Source organism: Opisthocomus hoazin, chromosome 28, assembly GCF_030867145.1.
Source record: "Opisthocomus hoazin isolate bOpiHoa1 chromosome 28, bOpiHoa1.hap1, whole genome shotgun sequence".
In the NCBI taxonomy this organism is placed as follows: Eukaryota; Metazoa; Chordata; class Aves; order Opisthocomiformes; family Opisthocomidae; genus Opisthocomus; species Opisthocomus hoazin.
The window spans coordinates 4,218,307-4,235,987 of NC_134441.1; the positions used below are offsets into that span (position 1 = coordinate 4,218,307).

The 17,681-nt window shown below is 45.0% G+C and overlaps 1 protein-coding gene across 3 annotated transcripts in view; it reads right to left on the minus strand.

Moving 5' to 3' along the window:
* The window catches only part of LRRTM4 (leucine rich repeat transmembrane neuronal 4), a 679,501-nt gene that overhangs the window by 200,514 nt on the left and 461,306 nt on the right, over window positions 1-17,681 (minus strand). For 2 of the 3 annotated variants that reach the window (XM_075444811.1, XM_075444812.1), the window contains 2 exons: window positions 16,662-16,872; window positions 13,044-14,590 (listed from right to left, as the gene is read on the minus strand). In XM_075444811.1, coding sequence (XP_075300926.1) covers window positions 13,044-14,590; window positions 16,662-16,665 — 1,551 coding nt within the window. In that variant the 5' untranslated portion in view covers window positions 16,666-16,872. Of the gene's footprint in view, window positions 1-13,043; window positions 14,591-16,661; window positions 16,873-17,123; window positions 17,372-17,681 lie in introns of those variants that run through there. The other variant, XM_075444813.1, reaches the window with a different exon arrangement.

A 17,681-nucleotide genomic window follows, 5' to 3' on the forward strand; every position in this document is an offset into this window, starting at 1 on the left:
CCTTGGACGCTGTGGTAGCGACGGAGCGCGCAGGAAACCTTACGCTCAGCGTTTAACTGCTGATGGCTGCTCCATCCCTCGACCCGCCGCAGGGCACAGCTACGGCCGCAGCCTCCCGCGGCCCCTTCGGCCCCGCGCGCTCCCCAGCCCCTCGGCTGCCTTCTGCTCACGCCAGAGCCCGCTGGCTCCTGGCTTAGGGTTGACACGGTCAGTAGACTTGCGCTACGGGGATCCGTTTTAACGTAGGCTTCCCAGCAAAGAGGCGTGTGCTCAGAAACGGGGCACGCTCCAAGCAGCTGACCTAACCGGGTGGGTGAGCTACAGGAGAGATCCCCAGCGTCGCGTGGCCACGACAAATACGCTGACCGGCTGCATGCTGGCTGATGAAGGAAGGTCACAAACTGCATCAGCAGCATCTGCTTCCAGAAGATGGCAACTGCCAGTTGTCCCTGAAACTGCCAGTTTTTTAAATGATAAGACATTGTGATTAATTGAGTCAGAAACACTGTGGGAGTTGCACAGAAAAAAAAAAATAAAAAAGAAAAGTGCCTAAAAATTAAGCTCCTAAGCATAACATATGCACTCAGATGCATACAGTCCAAAGGATATCTATGTAAATATCTGCTATAGCATGCAAATTCTTCATCTGTAGCTCTTCAAAAGTAGAGGAATGGTTAATCAACAAATAAAGTAACAGAAAACCCTATGAAGACTGTAGCAGCTGCAAACAGCAGAAAAGGTTAAAAGACGCCCAAGTGAGCTGGGAGCAAAGTCTGACTTTCCAAATCAAGAGGGAAATGTAGCGCTGCGAAGTCTCACCTGCAGTGCTGCAGGTATGACCGAGGCAACGCCGAGCGCCAGGTAGGAGGTGGAAAGACACGTGCTTTAAGAGGAGAAGGTGTGATGAACTGGGACGGGGAGACAGAGCTGGGTACAGCAGCAGCTCTGCAGTGCTACGAGGTGGTTTAAAGGGAGCTTGATCCCACGTGGCATTTCAGCTGTTCTGCGAGTTACCGCACTCTGCTGACATCCAGTCCGAATCCATCTTCAGCAGTTTATCATGCCAAATTCATGGGAGAAATAAAACTGGTACAATTCCTGGACTCATTAATGATTTTTAATTAATTACCTATAACCGGAACATTTGTTAATTCTGCAGAACAAGACAGACCTGGGATCACTGACAAACTCCTTCACTTTTTCCTTAGCTCAATTACCCAAATCCTGTATTTACAGAAGCTCTTGAATATATTTATTCTAGAATAATACCTATCTTTCAAGAGCCTGCTTTCTGATGGGTAGGCAGCTAACTGAACACAACATTAGCAATCATATCCCCATCGTAGCAGTTTATTAAAAGCAAAACAGTAAAATCCCATGTAGCTGAGGCCACCACCCCACCATATTTGGGAGACAGGGGGTGAAAGAGTTTTTTCTTCAGGCTGTTCTAAAGCGAGCGAGCGAAAAAGGCCCTTTAGAGTTGGACAGCAGATATCGAACAACTTGTTAAATTACACTAACAAACACAATTTTCAGACCACACAAATCTTAAAATACGGTACATAACATTGAGCTCTATTTACAGAGAGTGACTTCTGCGTACACGAGTGGTTTTGTGACTATCAAGTTAATGCGAACGTTCATGACACTGCTCTAGCGACGTGCTTTCAGTGGTACTTTGTGGTACGACAGACCACTGGCATTTTTAATGCCATCACCTCAAGATTTCTATCATCGTTCCATCGAGATAAACGTGGAGCTTGTCACAGACTTCCCTCTATCGCGTAACAGCTCTCTGGTTTTCTCCTCTAGGTCCAGGCGTGTGGGAACGGCGAGTCCCTGCACGAGAGACCAGTGGAGAACTCCAACAGAGAGCAAGGTAGGACCATGAGGTAGAGCTCAGCAGCTGGAGACCTCATCGAAAACACAGCGAAAGGAACAGGAGAGATGTGCTGAAAATTGCTTACTTCAGCAGCTGGGATAAATAGCCACTTTCCTATAACGATTCGATTAAAATGAAATTTTCTTGAAAGCTGGGAGTGGGGCTCTTTCAGCGTGCAAGCCTCCACATGATTTTCCGTGGTTTTGTTCTGCACTGAGCTGGGTAATACACACAGATATCCTCAGCCACATATTTAATATCAGATATATTGTCCTCCCAGGTTAGCTTAATGTCACTGCGGAGAAAGGAATGGCTTTAACCGCTGGACAAGTTGTTTTGCACTGTGAAGGTTACCAGCCTTTGGGATAAATGATCAGCGAAATGGAGTTTTCTCTCAAAGTCCTCAAGCGACTCTCTAGAGGCACTTTTTAGCCAAAATAAACTCTTGGTTTCATAAACAGTGTAACTTTGTGAAGCTTTGTGGCCCTTGATATACAAGCAGGCAAAGCAGATGGCCAACTGCCTTTCTGCCACCTAAATCTTTTTATTTGCATCAGGGTGAAATCTCCCCCTCCAAACTTCATTAGACATGAGAGGTACTGAAATGCAAAACGTTACGCCTACCTTTTACTCATAAACTATGTGGAGAACTCACTGAAGCAACACTAATTCTAGTCCCTCGTCTATTACAGAAAAACAAGTAAGTCTGGACCTTGTTCTCAAAAGCTAATATAATAAATATTTGGGAGCTAATCATAAATAGAAAAAGGTTAATCAATTCCTCACTGTCGAAGCCTCATGCCCACTGGGACTCTTAATATATTCGACAAAGAAAAGGCAGCAAAGAAAATACCCATGAATTCTGTTTTCAACTAAAAATTTCTAATAATTCAAAATCACCAGTGGGTTCTTTCATCTTTTCATTTGTACAATTTGTGTTCCAACTGAAAAACCACACCAACTGCCTTCATTTCCCCATTTCACTTTGCATGTGACATTGATTTAGCTTTTTAAGCCAGAAGCCTAACATATCATTTAAAGGCTCTGGGAAAGAAAATGATAATGCTGGAGAAAGAAATGGATCACAAATTTACATTAAAATCATGCAATTTCACTGCGCTGCAGAAAACTACTGGCACAAGTGAGCACCTGAGTAGCTGGAAGTCAGTCTCATTGCATCTGAATATAGTATCGACCTTTTCAAAGAGCTAAATAGGCATGTGCTGCTACCACACCAAGACAAAGCAGACCACTTCAGACTGGCTTTTATGATGGGAACAAAACAGACTCCGTGGGAGTCCCTTAGGGCTCCAGACAACACTTTTTCTTTCATATTAAAGTAGCAGCTAAAGCCCCAGCCCTGTTCTGCGGCCCCCGTGTATGAAGAGCGTGAAGGCGATCCTCCCCAGCTGACCCTTGGTGTAAGCAGAAGGGACGGCGAAGGCTACAAGATGACAGGGGAAATCTTCAAAGAATTAAGGATTGGTTTCAATGCTCAAATTCTAATGAAAGTCAACTTGACCTTGCTTTCCTTTTTTCTTTTGACAGTCTGCAATGAAATGATCTCTCACAGCTCACACAATAAACTAACAGCAGAGTTGAGAACGGTTCCTGAATCTTGTGGCCTCCAGCCACAGCTGCCGGGTGGATCACCTTGTTTTCCAAATTCACAAGGAGAGAGGACATCCTCCAATCTTGGAAAGCAAGGTTGAGCTTCCTCCTTTGAAGCTCTCTCCTACGTATTCTTGAATCCTATTTAACCCTGAATTATGCCAGTCAGCGTGACACATCTCTACACTCAAGAGTTCAAGTAAGAAAGTGGTACGGTTTGTTTGTATAATTGGAAGAGTAAGAAGGATCCAGAGTAGCAGACTAAGCTCTAGCCTTAGGTTCTTCCACAAATTAGAGCTGTAAACAGCATGCAGACCCACATTAAAGAGGAGCAATGTGTAACTGCCTAATGGGATTATGCATAACGCAAGCCTGAGGATGTTCTCACTAACACTGTTTCTACCTCACTCTCCCACACATGGGACAGAGCTGCTCTGAAGCTAGGAAAGATCAAAAGTTGAGTGGAGAGCTTCGTACAAATTCTTGCTCAGCTTCAGTATTTGTAGCATTTTTTCCTTCTCAGTACTAAGAATGAAAAGAACTGTAATCAGAGTTTGTTTCCAAACAATGTGTAATCTTCTGAAGTTGTTCTGCCTTTTGCCAGTTACAGCACAGCGATTATGAACCCTCCCCCAGGTGAAGGCCTACCACACGGGAGCAACAGAGGAAAACGATGTGAAGAACACTGAGGCTTCTATTTCCACAAAATCTTGGATGAGACATGACATTATAGATGGCAAGAAAATGATTACTAAAATGTATTGGTCTTAGGACTTGTTCTGTGTGTTCTGACGCACATTTGTGTGGGTGTATACACAGACACTGAACATCTGCCCCGACCTTCAGTACTCCTTAACACACATTCTGTAAAATTAAATGGCTAACGATGGCCCAGAAAAATCATTTCTCTCATCATCACATAACGTGAGAAGTACATGGTAATTAACTAGCCTTTAAGAATGACACCGTCAATTATTTCAGGACAATCAAACAAGAGCAGAGGAATGGAGTCTGAGCGGGAAGGATGGTGTCAAAGGTACAGTTTAAACAATAGCTGTTTTGCCTGTCATTCATACCGAATTACTGCGGGGGGGGAGAAAAACTATTTATAACCTGTCAGTCTCAAAAAAACACAATTATGATGATTTAATTAACACATGGAGAGGCTTCAGGCAATCACATCGTTCTAAATTTAAGTAGCAGCACATTTCAGGCCCAAGATGATTTAGAACATTAACAAATGCTAGTTGAACGAGGGCAAGAATTTGATGGCCTTGTAGGTTCCTTTTCAAGCATCCATCACAGCACAAAGATAATCCAAATAGATGTGTCAGTGAAAGATGAGAGCAATGAAGAATCATCTGGGGTTTCAGAGGCCATCACACAGACGGAGAAGCTGATTTTTAATGAGAACTGAGTCTGAAAATGCACAAAACCACCCAAGTCTATTCATCAGAGACAATCTATGCATTGGAAAAGTCTGGAAAAAAATGGAGTTAGGGTGTATGAGAGTGCAAGGCACCAAGAGTGAGGCTGACCTTCCCGTGGAAGCTGGTGCACAGTGCCAGACAGGTCTTTCCTTGGCCTGCTGTCCAGCAGTGAGCTTTAACCCAAGCACAGTGCCACCGCAGAACACGGGATGGCCTCTTCACTGCACCAGACAGAGTTGGAGTTCTCCAACAAACAGAATATTGTCAAAGGTTTCTTCAAACCCGGACAGTGGCACTCACTGGTCAACTCATCTCCCGCAAGTGAACGGCTCTTCATGGCTCCATTTCCTCCTTCCACGCCCTACCTGTTCAGATGACTGGCTGTGTCCCGTTCTCCCAGGCGCAGAATGATTCCTTCAATATTTTCATGTGGTGATCAAGCTTGGGAGTTGTCAGCTGCTACCCAAACAGTCACAGCAACAACGCTACCATTGCACTGAGTTTACCTTCTTGTACTTTCTATTGTCTGCTTCTTAACTGGATTAAAATACAAGTAACACACAGGAAAAGCCTACTTCTTCCACACAAGAAAAAAAATCCTGACCAGAGTTTACACAGGAAAAAAAATCATGAACCCCCTGCTTTAAAACCAGTTCTTTCATTGTCTGTCAAAAACCCGAGATTGAGATTGCTTTTTCTACAATGTATATTTATATCAGTATGCAGTTGGAAGCCTTGTGCATGCACCCAACGCTGAATGCATCAAAAGATCTTTGTACGCTACATAATTACCAAGCTCTGCCTGCTGCGATGAAGGACATGCCACATTCCCACAGAACATTTCATACCAAGTGACTTAACAACCATCTACTTTTTCTCCTAACGCTTCTGCAGCGCAGTTGAAATGTTTGGATAGAACAGACTGCGTGCTTCTATCCGACAAAGGAACTTACAGAATTCAGTATCAAATCAAGATTAAGGTCAGCCTTCCCCATTTAGCTCTTCACATAAACAACACGCATACCTATGCAAGAGCACATTAACGGCCCACCTTTGATCATAAACAAGCTGATCACGCTAGTTTTTCCCATAGGCTAAAACCAGAGATATTATTTTTCTTCATATTGTTGTGTATTTCAGAGGAAACTGAATAATATGGTGATGGCGAAAGAACAGAAAAAAATGGAACCTTCACAGCAAAGAGCTGTTGCATAAGATCGTGATCGACGTGATACGGGAGGTAAAAAATAGGATCGTGTTACTTATCTGATCAGTTTTGAGAACTTCACATACAAAGCACTAAGCAAAAAAATCCTTGTCTTCCCATTTGAGCGCCCATGACAACAGTACGACTGATGCATCTACCAGGAAGAGCTTTCTATTTCCTTGCGACTTAAAAAGGGAAAGACAAAGCAAATTCATTAGGGTCAGAAGTCAATATTCCCATAAAGTATCAGCCTCTCGCGCCGTCCCTTCGCCACGTACTCTCGCTTCTAACAAAGCTGGAATATTGCAGCTAGGAACAGAGAGGACAACTCCCAGGAAATCCCTCAGAATTGATCCAGTCATCTTTTTGGGTAGATGGAGAGATCTACAAGCAACCTAAGCTTATTTGGCTGCACAACAGGCAGCTGTGATAAAAGCTGATTAGTGCCAAAAATGTTTACTGCTGCAGCCCATCTGTGTTCAGCCCTAAAATACCTGGCTTGAAATGACCAAATACCAGGACATGAGGAGTGCTATAAACACAAACCACAGCGGGATTTTTCATGTCAGAACATCTACAACACGGACAGCATGACAGAGGGCTCCTGGACGCCAGGCAGAGCGCAGCGTGCAAGCTCCCGAACAGGCCGACCGGCTCCGGGGAAGGGACACCCCTGCAGAGCAGCCCCGAAGGCTCGGCAGCGCACAGGGCTCTTCTGCCAGGGGCAGAGTGCCTGCCGACAGGAGCGCGTGTCATCGCTGTCACCGCGCAGCGCAGACCAGCACACGCGCAGCTCCGGTGATTTCCAGCGCCCAGACCAGCTCCGACAGCCCCGTGCCGTACCAGCCCGTGCAGTTTAGCAAACAGTCTTAACAGCAAGAACGAGGTCAGCTCTACTGCTGTGGAGGAGAGCTTGAGGAACATTTCTGGCAGCAGGACACTGACTAATAAGATTGTTTGCCCCTTTTTGATTGTGGGGGTTTAAAATTTTTTTTCTGTGTGTTTAAAAGAAAAAAAACCAAATGAAAAGATTCAACAGATTTCTTCGCTATTTCCGTTAGTGTGCTCCCTCCTGGCATGAGCTACATAATGGAATAAAATCGATTTTTTTCTCCTCCTTAAAATACTGGCAGCACATCACAGAGTTTGAGCAAAAGCAGAAGAAGGGGTGAGAGCAAGGAAAAGAGAGATGGAGAGGGCAAACTGCATCTGTCACAATTCCAGCAATGCAGGAATCCTTCACAGGGCTGAGCACCGATTGTCATAGGAATACAAAGCATTTTCTTCTCTTGTACAAAGCTTTTACTATGCAGCACCCTCTCCATTTGAGCAGTCCTCACTGTGCATAACTCAAACCATGAAGTTTCTAGAAAGCGGCAAAATCAGGGGAAGCAGAACGAGAGGTGATGAGAAGGCAGGGAGGGTGATGGTCCCTCAGTTCCCCTCCCAGCTGGACGCTGTGCTCAGGACTATGACTCCTCAGCGCAATCTCAGAGTTCTGCCCATGAGCTGTCAGCCTCCGGATGAGACCCAGTGGAGCCAACCTAATCCCTGAAACACGGTTAGGAACGTTCCCAAGCCTAAGTGAAAAATCTGGGAGATGTGGGTTCAGCTTCGTCCTCCGCCACTGACTATCTGCATTATCTCAGAGCAAACTGCTTTCCAGGACTCAGCAGCACCTGTATCGCCAGGCCAAATTTCAGACAAGCAAATCTCTCACCCAGCCACCTGAGTAAGGACTGAGTAAGACTTTCAGGAGCATTCAGCACCCTTCTGCAGCTCCCTTTTCAAATTTACAACCAGTGTCTCAATTGCTGCTGATGCACAGCTGGTCGAGTTCTTCCGGAAATACGGCCTGTCATTTTGGTAACATCTTTGGGAAATCTCACACTTTACAAGTGCTGAGCCCAGGAAAATTTGCCCCGTGCATTTACTGCTACATCACTCGCACTCCTAGAGCACAACGTTCTGTATACTGACATTAATACTTGCAATAACAAGTACGCAATGCTAACGAAGGCTCTGAATGGTAACGAACACAGATTTCTACCTTTGGTCCTAGTCCTGAAGACATTTCTCTAATTCACCATCTCCCCAAACCTCTCACTGGCCCTGTACCTAAGAGGTTTCACCTCTGAGTCACTGCTGACATATTTATTTCAGACCTACTGCGCTGAGGAAAGGCGCTATCAGCTTAGCCTTTGCTTACTCTCCCAGTACAAACACAGATCTTATGACAGAGATTTGATTAGATTGACTCATTCTTCGGTGTACAACTTAAGCAAGAATTGAATGTCCATCTCTAATCACAGAGAGGTGGGGACAGAGAGGCAGAGGAGGAGCCATAGCACAAGGGTACGAGAAAGACAAATTACCAATGCCCATCCTATAGCATTCTAAAACAGTCACTGGAAAGAAAACCACACCGCTCTGGCCCTGAAACGACAACAATAGTAACGCCTTTGACAGGAGCAGCTTCCCATACTCCTCGCTCATCACCTCCCACGTTCTTCTTTTTTAATGCACTACCTGTGGGATCATCTTCCTTTTGCATCCCCCCAAGCTATGATGCACTTGCACCTCTGCCCTGAAGTCCTTGCCGAGTGCTCCTTATAAAAACATAGCATTGCTGATGACCAAAGGAAATACAATCCCTGTTCTTTGAGGAAAAAAAAAAAAAAAAAAAAAGTTAAGTTCTGCCAAATCATTGTTTTCTCTCACGAGGTCGCAAAACCCCGTAAGCTCATGCTTAGCCCCGGGGCAGCCCTTCCAAAGCTGCAGGGTGCCAGAACCCAGGGCTTGCAGAACTGGAACCTCGGATTAAACAGTATCTGGCCCATGGAGACTATTTCATTTTTTCCTTTTTGCATCTTGTTCAAAACAAGACAGTAATGGTGTTTAATAAATAAACAATAAACAACAGCGGCATGTCAACATTTCCTTTTCAATTAGGCTCAAAAGGAGGAGGTCAACAGCAGCCCACCATGTCTGCATATGTTGCATTCCTTTATCAATCTATTTCTTCCCACTGGCAAGAGGGGAGGAAGCAGAATTCCAAGTGAACGTAATTTTGTGTGACTGATTTAGCATGTACGAACACAAGTGACAACGGCCCTGGTTTTCACTCCGATGGAGAACACCGGAGCATCACCGCAGAGACGTACTTGCCTGCGAACAGGAGGGCTTGTTTGTCAAGCGCCGGGCTATGGGTAGACATTGAGAAGCGAAAGTGTAAAAAGTAACCTCACAGGGTCTGTGTCGATCGTCTCTCAAAGGGCTGCACATCAGCTGTGCTCAGCTAACACAGAAAAGATGTTCACTTGTTCGGTTGGTTGTTGTTTGCTTTGTAACTGCCAGCCTGAGAAACAGGAGATGAATATCCTTCCAGGAGAAAGAAGGAAACATTCTTGTAGCGATGTTCCTTCTCCCCATACACCTTCACAGTGTGCTATATACAGATATTTTGTGTGTGATAGGTATGAAATACATAATATTATAGCTTGGTTTATGAAATCGCTTTTTACTGCTCCCAGATCTTCAGCAAATGTAGAAATAAATGTGAAAGAGAGAGGGAATAAGATGCACACGCACAAAGCAAAGCAAATACCAAAATGAGATAGCAGCAGTCTGCTAACTGGGTGGCGAGAGCCAAAATCTTAAGTATCCAGTTATTTTAGAAACCCTTGCCAATAGACTAAATAGAATACCACAGGCCAGGTGTCAGTGATTCTAATCCCACTGGTGCCAAGAGAGTTGCTCCCTTTTACAGCAAGCCTGACTTTGGCGCTCTCTCTCTCTAGTACCAGAAATAATTCATAAAGCATGGACTTGAAAAAGCAGCCATACAAACCGTACCTGCAACTCCCCTACTCACAGTGTAAGGACCCAACACAGGGCAGCTCTCGTACACCTGTGTGGCGTTGCTCTGTGCTAGAAATCTCACTGAACTTCGCAGCTCGACAAACGCTGCCCCTGCTCACGTGCAGAGCTGCTGTGGAAAAAATCAACCTGCATAAATACCTAAGCGTGTTGTTTCAAGGCCAGTGCTGCCATGGAAAACAAGTGGTTTATGGATGAGATGAGCTGGATACTTCTAAAAACAAAATCATCGCTGTGAACGCAACAGGCTTGCTCACACGACCTCAGGCCATGCTCAGAAACCATTCATTATCCCCAACTACCAGCAGCAGAGTCTGCTCGGCATCTGTCCCAGCTTAAAATGGAACTAAGCCATTGTTTCCTTCCTGAAAGACGCACAGTTTTTGGACCTTAGCTGCTTACAGGTGGGGGGGGCGGGTTAGACATGTGAAAGCAGACAATCATTTGAAAAATATTACTAAAAAAAGTAAAATTGATAAGCTCATAAGCAATGAATTCTGAAAGCCCGCCTGCCTTCACGCTGAGAGGCAGACACCCTGCTCCCCGCCACGCGGCCCTGTTTGGGGAGGCCCCCCCGGCTGAGCCAGGCAGCCCGACGGGAGCCTGGGCCTGCGCCACCTCTCACTCGTACCAAAGAACGCTCTCCCACAAGTACGTACACCTGGGTAAATTAGTAAATAATGAGATGTTCCATTTTCCTTTTTTTCTGCAAACATAAAACCTTCCCACTGCTGAAGACACTACAAGCATTTTTTTTTCTTACCATTTTTAAGTACAGTGCATATCTCTCCTTTTACAAGTGGAACCTTGTAGCTATGGAGACGAAGAACATTAAATCCAAGCTGAAGATAGTATTTCAGTGGGGGCTTATGGTTGCTACATGCCTCCAATAATCTGCTGTTTTCTGCCTCCCGAAGACTTCTGTGTTACTAGCCAAGGCGTACTAAATCACCACGCAAATACAGAGTGTACTTGCTACCAGTTGCAGCCTGGGACAGCACCACCACGTTCAGTACAGTCTCACCCATTTACACGAGAACCAGGAATCTCACAGACAGACGATGAACAGCTAGAGTTCTGCAAGTTGTGCACCAGCTCAACTTACTATGAACAGAGTAGCTGAATAAAATCGTTCTGGTACTGCCACAGCACCTGGAAGCCAGGTGAACTGGGGTCCCCTTGCGTTTAATGCTGCGTGTGACAATCAACATCAACATGAAGAAGTTACACCACACTCATCTTCTGTTACTAGACCTGGTAGGACTCTTCAACTTTGTATTTATCTGCCATAATGCAAATTACCCAACTTGCAGCCTCCCAAACAACATGACATATTCCCTGTCTTCTGCGCACTACGATCATGATCCAAATTCCGTTACAGATTATGGTTTCGTTACATGGACTTTCAGCTTTGGCGTCCAGATTCAGCTGTCTTCCATATCATCTTGGTGTAAATTAAACAGCATTTTATTGGAGCTAATGAAACTTCAGTGGTGTTAAACTTCAGCATGAAGAGGAGACAGCCTTTCAGGTTAAATTAATGCTCCTGGTGACAGCCAGTGAAAACTCAAAATAACTTTGTTAGCATCACTTTCTACTTGTGCTGCTAACAGGAAATCCTCCCCCCCTTCATTCACTTGATACCGGGACAAATGACAAGGGTCTGGCAGGTGGCTGTCTTTTTTGAAGACAACACTGCTCCAGAGATAGCATCTCCACAACATACACTGTTGTTTTCTTCCTTCCCCTTAGCTCCGTGGTCCAAAATCAGCTAGGAATTTCAGGTGCCAAATATGAAACATCTTAAAGATGCTCTATTGTCACAGTGAAAACATCCAATTTTAAAAAATCAGGACCCTAGAGCCACACCCTCCTCCTCTTTAACACACCTTTTGTACTCCCTGGCTGTCAAGAGACATCGGGCAAAATCTACCACAGCCCAACGCAATCTGCATAAACGGATATGAATAAATCGCAAGCGGCACGTGCAGCACTCTCAGGTAGGATGTCCACAAGCAAGGAGGCAAACTCAGCGACGGTCCCCTAATGCTGCATCACGTGCAGGATTAAAGAACAAGTACTGAAAAGTAATTGTGCAAATCCTCCTTAGCAGGTATAAACAAGCAATGGCACTCACCAGGAAAAACAATTCTTACACACACATTAATCGAGCCTTTGACAAAAAGCAATAAAAAGAAATATGATATTGTCTTGCCAAAGCTGGACAACAGACAAAAGAGGTCCCAAGAGCTTTTCCTATTTGTATTTCCCACATTGCCGAGTCAAAATCGTAACTCGGTCTCAAGCATGGGAAACTACTAACTCCAGTAGAGCTGTCTCCCAAGTTAAGCCTTCACCGATCACCAAAATGAAATAAAAAGCCCCACGAATCCCCCTCTCCCCACCCCGATGTTTGGAAATGTGCTGTCTGACTCGGGGCCTTTACAAGGCTCCAGCGCAGAAGAGCGAGCGAGGCAGCGTCTACGCTCCTGCTTCCCTGCGGAGGCCAGGGCGTGCCTAGCTCTCAGCCTGTGCTGCAGTCCTGCTGTCCCCTGGTTTGCTTGTGAACCAGACAGAAAATGCAGAAAAACTCCGGCATTATCTTTCAACAGGCCATAAACCCCTCAAGATTTGATGCGAGGTCTGCAGCAAAGAGGTTTCCATAATTATTTTTAAAATGGAAAAGGTTCTTAAACTCCTCTGTTTCTACCAATACATTAGAAGTGAGACTCTTGTAGCCACTGCTAATAAAATGGGTGTAAATAGGGCGAGAATAGCACTCCAGGTGCCTTTATCATAGTTGTTTACTTCAACTTAATCTGTTTTTTTCTATAAGTCTGAATTATTCAAAACAATCACCATCGCTTCCCCGACTGCTGTTATTTAATGAGATAACCTTTCGTACTGAGCAAACCCAAAGGCAAAAAAATAATCTCATTAATCTTTCTAGTGTTTAGAGACACCTCAAGAGCTTCGAACATTTACCTCTCCTTCCCAGCAGCTGAAATGGGTTTAGGAGGATCATGGTTCATACCTCACATTCCCTGGAGCCAGAGATGGTATACGTGCAGGGCCCAGATCCATTAACCGATACATCCACGGTCTCAGAGTTTGTTGGCTTGTAGTCCACGTAATACTCCTGTAAAGGGGAGTTCATTTGCCTTTCAGACTCTCGGGCCTTTTTCCTGCGCCTCTTCATGAGAGAGTGCTGCTGGAGCTGCTTCATGCTGGCTGGATAGCGCTTCCACGACACGTAGATAACCAACAAAATCATGGCCACGGAAAGAAAGAGGGCCACGCTCCCAGCGATTATTTTGTGAAAGGAAACGTGCTCGTACTCTGGTTCCACTCCCGGTGTTGGGAGCTCTGCAGAAGGGCTTGGCATAACAGATGTTGGCTGGTTGCTCTCCAGTTTGGAAATGGTAGGTTTAGGAATGAAGACAGGTCTCTGGGGGGTTTTGGGTGCCTGGTAGGACCTTTCAGTAACCACCACCTGGATTTCAGCACAGATATTATATGTTTCCACAGCATCGCTCACTTTCTCACCCTGGATATGTTTAGGGCCTGCACATATCATAGTGCTTTCTTTATTTCCCTTGAAATTCTTAAGCCAAGTAAACAGCGGGCAAATGCTTCGAGTACATTCCCACATATTTCCGGACAGAGTGATGGAGATGAGCGAGATCCACGTGTTGATGGTCTCCTGAGAGATGTTGGTGAGTTTGTTGGAATCCAGGTTCAGCTTCTGCAGGTTGGGGAGGCACTGGAAGGTCCCAGGCTCTACCCCTGTAATGTCATTTCCTGATAAATCCAAGTTGTGCAAGGAACTCCAAGTCCACGTTAACCCTTGGCTAATAGACCGGATCCTATTCCACTGCAAATAAATCGAGCGAAGGTTGAAGAGGCGTGGAAAGTGGGCAAAATTGATCTTAGAAAACTGGTTGTGCTCCAAGTGGAGCTCTGTCAACTTCAAAAGACCAGCGAAAGCGTTACGGGATAAGCTCCGCAGGCGGTTGTAGCCCAAATCCAGAAAGTCAAGGTTTCGGCAGTCTTGGAAAACTCGGATGGGCACGGTCTTCAGCGAGTTAGACCGCAAATGCAAGATCAGGAGCTTACGAAGGCCCTTGAACTGCTCAGACTGCAACACCTGCAACTTGTTGTAAGAGAGGTCCAGATTGCGGAGGTTGGGGACTGGGTGAAATGTTTTGTTGTGCAGATGGGTAATTTTGTTGGAGCTTAGAATTAATTCCTTCAGCCTGCGGATCCCCTGAAATGCATCCTCATCCACAGAGCTGATGTAATTATGGTCAAGATAAAGCCATATGAGCTGATTCAGGCCCGCAAACTGATTTGATTTAAGCTTCTGAATGCTGTTGTACCGTAACGATAAGCCTTGAGACCCTCCAGAAATATTCTGAGGGATGTCTCTGAACGCGTGAGACTCGCAGTACACAATCTTGCCATCGCATCTGCAGTTCTTGGGGCAAGCTCGCTGAGCCCCCGCAAGCACAACAAACAGCACCATAGGAAGTAGCACTAACACCACACTCATGCCTCTCAGCTGCTTAATTAAATGGAAACCTACAATATTAAAAAGAAAACAAATGGGCATCGTAAAGCTATTGAAATAAATCGCCGACAGATTACTAACGTCAATGGGGTTTCTAATAAAGCATTAGTGAAGCAGTGGATTTTTAAGACAACCTGTTTGCCTCCTGTCTTGCACTTTTTGTTGTGTAAATGCCTGTCCTTTGAGTTTTGGGCTTGCCATCTCTCCTGCCTGCACCGTCACCAGTACTACTCTTGTTATTCAATTACTTTGGGGTGATTTATGATCCCTCAGAAGGACCAAGAGTCGGTTTGCTATTCGCTTTTCTCCTGTACATCATCTCTCGGTGTAGCTGGTATATTCTTATCGCTAGCTGCTGAGGTTTTAACAATAAACATATTTGTCAAGTCACTGTGCTGAATGCTCCATAGTGCTGGAAAGGAAATGAGCCAAAGCTTCTGGTATTTACATGCTGCTAAACGTGTTCCTTACTAAAAGCAACTACAAGCTCAATTCCTCCAAAAATTACTGCAAAAAGTGAGAAATCTACTCAACAAAAAGTTTGATCCATCTTTAAAACATGTATTTATTGTGAAATTAGACACCAAGTAAAGGCTTTACTTTTTGCACCAATTTGTTTTTTAAGAGCAGGTTTAAGTAGGTTTACTCATTACTTTTATGTACCTAAAATACATTGATAGATGCACAAAGTCCAACCATCTGGAGAAGCATACCATATGACGCTAGTATGGGACCTCGATACCAAGACCACGGTAGAAGATGCATTTCTTTCCAACGAATCATAGTCTTAACACATATTCATTTAAAAAGTTATCTACATGTAGTTGTGAATACCTAAGCACTTACTGTTTTTAAATACATTGTATACTCCATAAAAATCTACACACAAATACCTACATATAAACACCGCCTTAGGAGCAGCAAAACACAGAAAGTTTGAAGGGGTATATTTCTATTCCAAATCCCTTCTCTCCTCCACAGCTCTACTGATTTTAAGATTTTGCATTTCAGATGTCAAATTTACCTAGTAGCAATGCTGTTATGTGAGGACAGGCACATTTTCCACATTCTTTGAATAATTATGAAAGGGGGCGGAGGGGTTGTCAGAAAACCCAGCACACGTCCGCACGCTTTCCTTACCCTGTAATCATTTTAGGACTGGTGCCTCTGTCCAGAGTTGCAATCTCGTGAAGAACTGAAATGCATTCTTCCAACAGGATATATTTTAAGGGCCGGTCTCCTCGATAAATAATTGCATTATTATTTGCCACACACACAAACTCAACCCTGTGCTGCAGTTATTTAATCTAATTTTAAACCACGGGGCAATCTACAAAATAATTCCTAATCTAAAATGCCCCTGATTATGTGTCTCTGCCTTTCACTTTAATGGTTAGATTTTTAATTTAAATCCTCATCTCTTGCTCCTGCCTATGTGCCAGCAGCAGCCAGCTAGAAATATGTTCTCGCTGTTGCAGACTCGGGTGTTGGGGGGAAGGAGGGAGGGAAATAAACCTGTCACACTTGAAAAAATCCGACTGGCAAATGACTGCTGGAAATCCAGCAGCAATATTAGGGGTATCTTTTCACAGACCAAACAAGCCTTTCAAAACCACCTATACAACCAAATCGCCCCCTCCCCTTCGCTCCCACGTACCGCAAAGGGTTAACAGCCCTTTCTGACAGCCTGAATAATACCACTCCGGGCTCATCGAATATGAATACAAACCCAGAAGAAATTTTGGGCGAGCGTGCCTCCTGCATCCATGTACTTGTCTATACGTGTGCAGGTGCGTGGGTGGGCTGCACAGGCAGCGAGCGTACTCTCTACAGCCCTGAACTCGGTGCTTGCATTTACAGACTAATTACATGTAAAACCACTGCAGGAGGAAAGGTGTGTATGGGGGGGGGGAATACATGATCTAAAAATACAATAGCAAGTACAGTGAGTCACCTGGCAAAGGAATGCACTGCTGCTGTTTAGACTCCTTCCCCCTCTTGAACAGCTAATAATCCAACTGAAAAATATACCATACAGCTGCAGCCGTGCTAACAACAAGCAAACAAGAAAAGTTCACTTACCCATCCTTTTGTCATCCACAAGCGTCCTGCTTTTCCCTTCTCCAGCTGTTTTCTTCTCTCTCTTTCCTTTTTTGCTTTCCCTTTGCCTCTCTCTCTCTCTCCTTAAAACTGGTCTCTTGTCTTTAAACCATCCGAATCTTCATGTCACAGCACGGTTGCCACTCACATCACCGCCATCCAGCGTGCATGCCAGTAACCCACACAAAGTTCCCTAGAGAGGACAAGCAAGAATTTTGGGGATGAGGAAGGGGAAGGATAGGGAAGGGGTTGGGGGTGGGGAAGACAGGACGAAGGATGGGGGGAGTGTGTGGGGGGGTAGGGAGGGACTCTAAGCTCTGAGAGCCATTGTGTAAGTCATCAGAGAACCATCAGCATTAAGTGGCAATCAGCAAGTAAAAGCTATAGCAGACCACGAAGGTAAACCAACTTCTCTGGGAGAAATCACAAAATCTTGCCCGGTACCTAGCGTTTCTCATTCTGCTGCCTTTTGCCATCCCCAGACACAGCAATCCATCCTCCAGCTTCCCAGCTCCCAAAGCAGGCAGGCCTCCCGTGCCGTGCAGGACCCCAGTTCAAAAGCTAGGCAGGATCGGTTTATCCATTTAGCTGGCCAGGTTTTAAGTGTTTTGTGGCTGTGCTGAGAGGCAGCTCTTGTCTAATTCGGAAGGCTTTCCAGAGGGTGATGCTGCTTTGGAGCTTGTTGGTGCTAATGTTCTAGTTTGTGATACACTGAGTGCCCTCCACTGGAGAAAACAGATCCCACATTAAAGGCACGAACAAGTGATCCTGTCATTGCTATGCAGACTTTCTGCCTTCAGAAACGAAAATTAAAGACACAGTATTGCTTTGCCCACCATCATCCCTCCCCGGACCCCTCTGCCTTCCCCAGGTTATTCAAGGTTTATATTGTGGATTTTCCAGCAGGCAGCATGTAACACTGCACAGAACACCTGCCCCCCTGGCATTCAGCAACCTCATCCTTTCCTAATCCACCCGACCTGTATATCTTTTTGGGCAAAT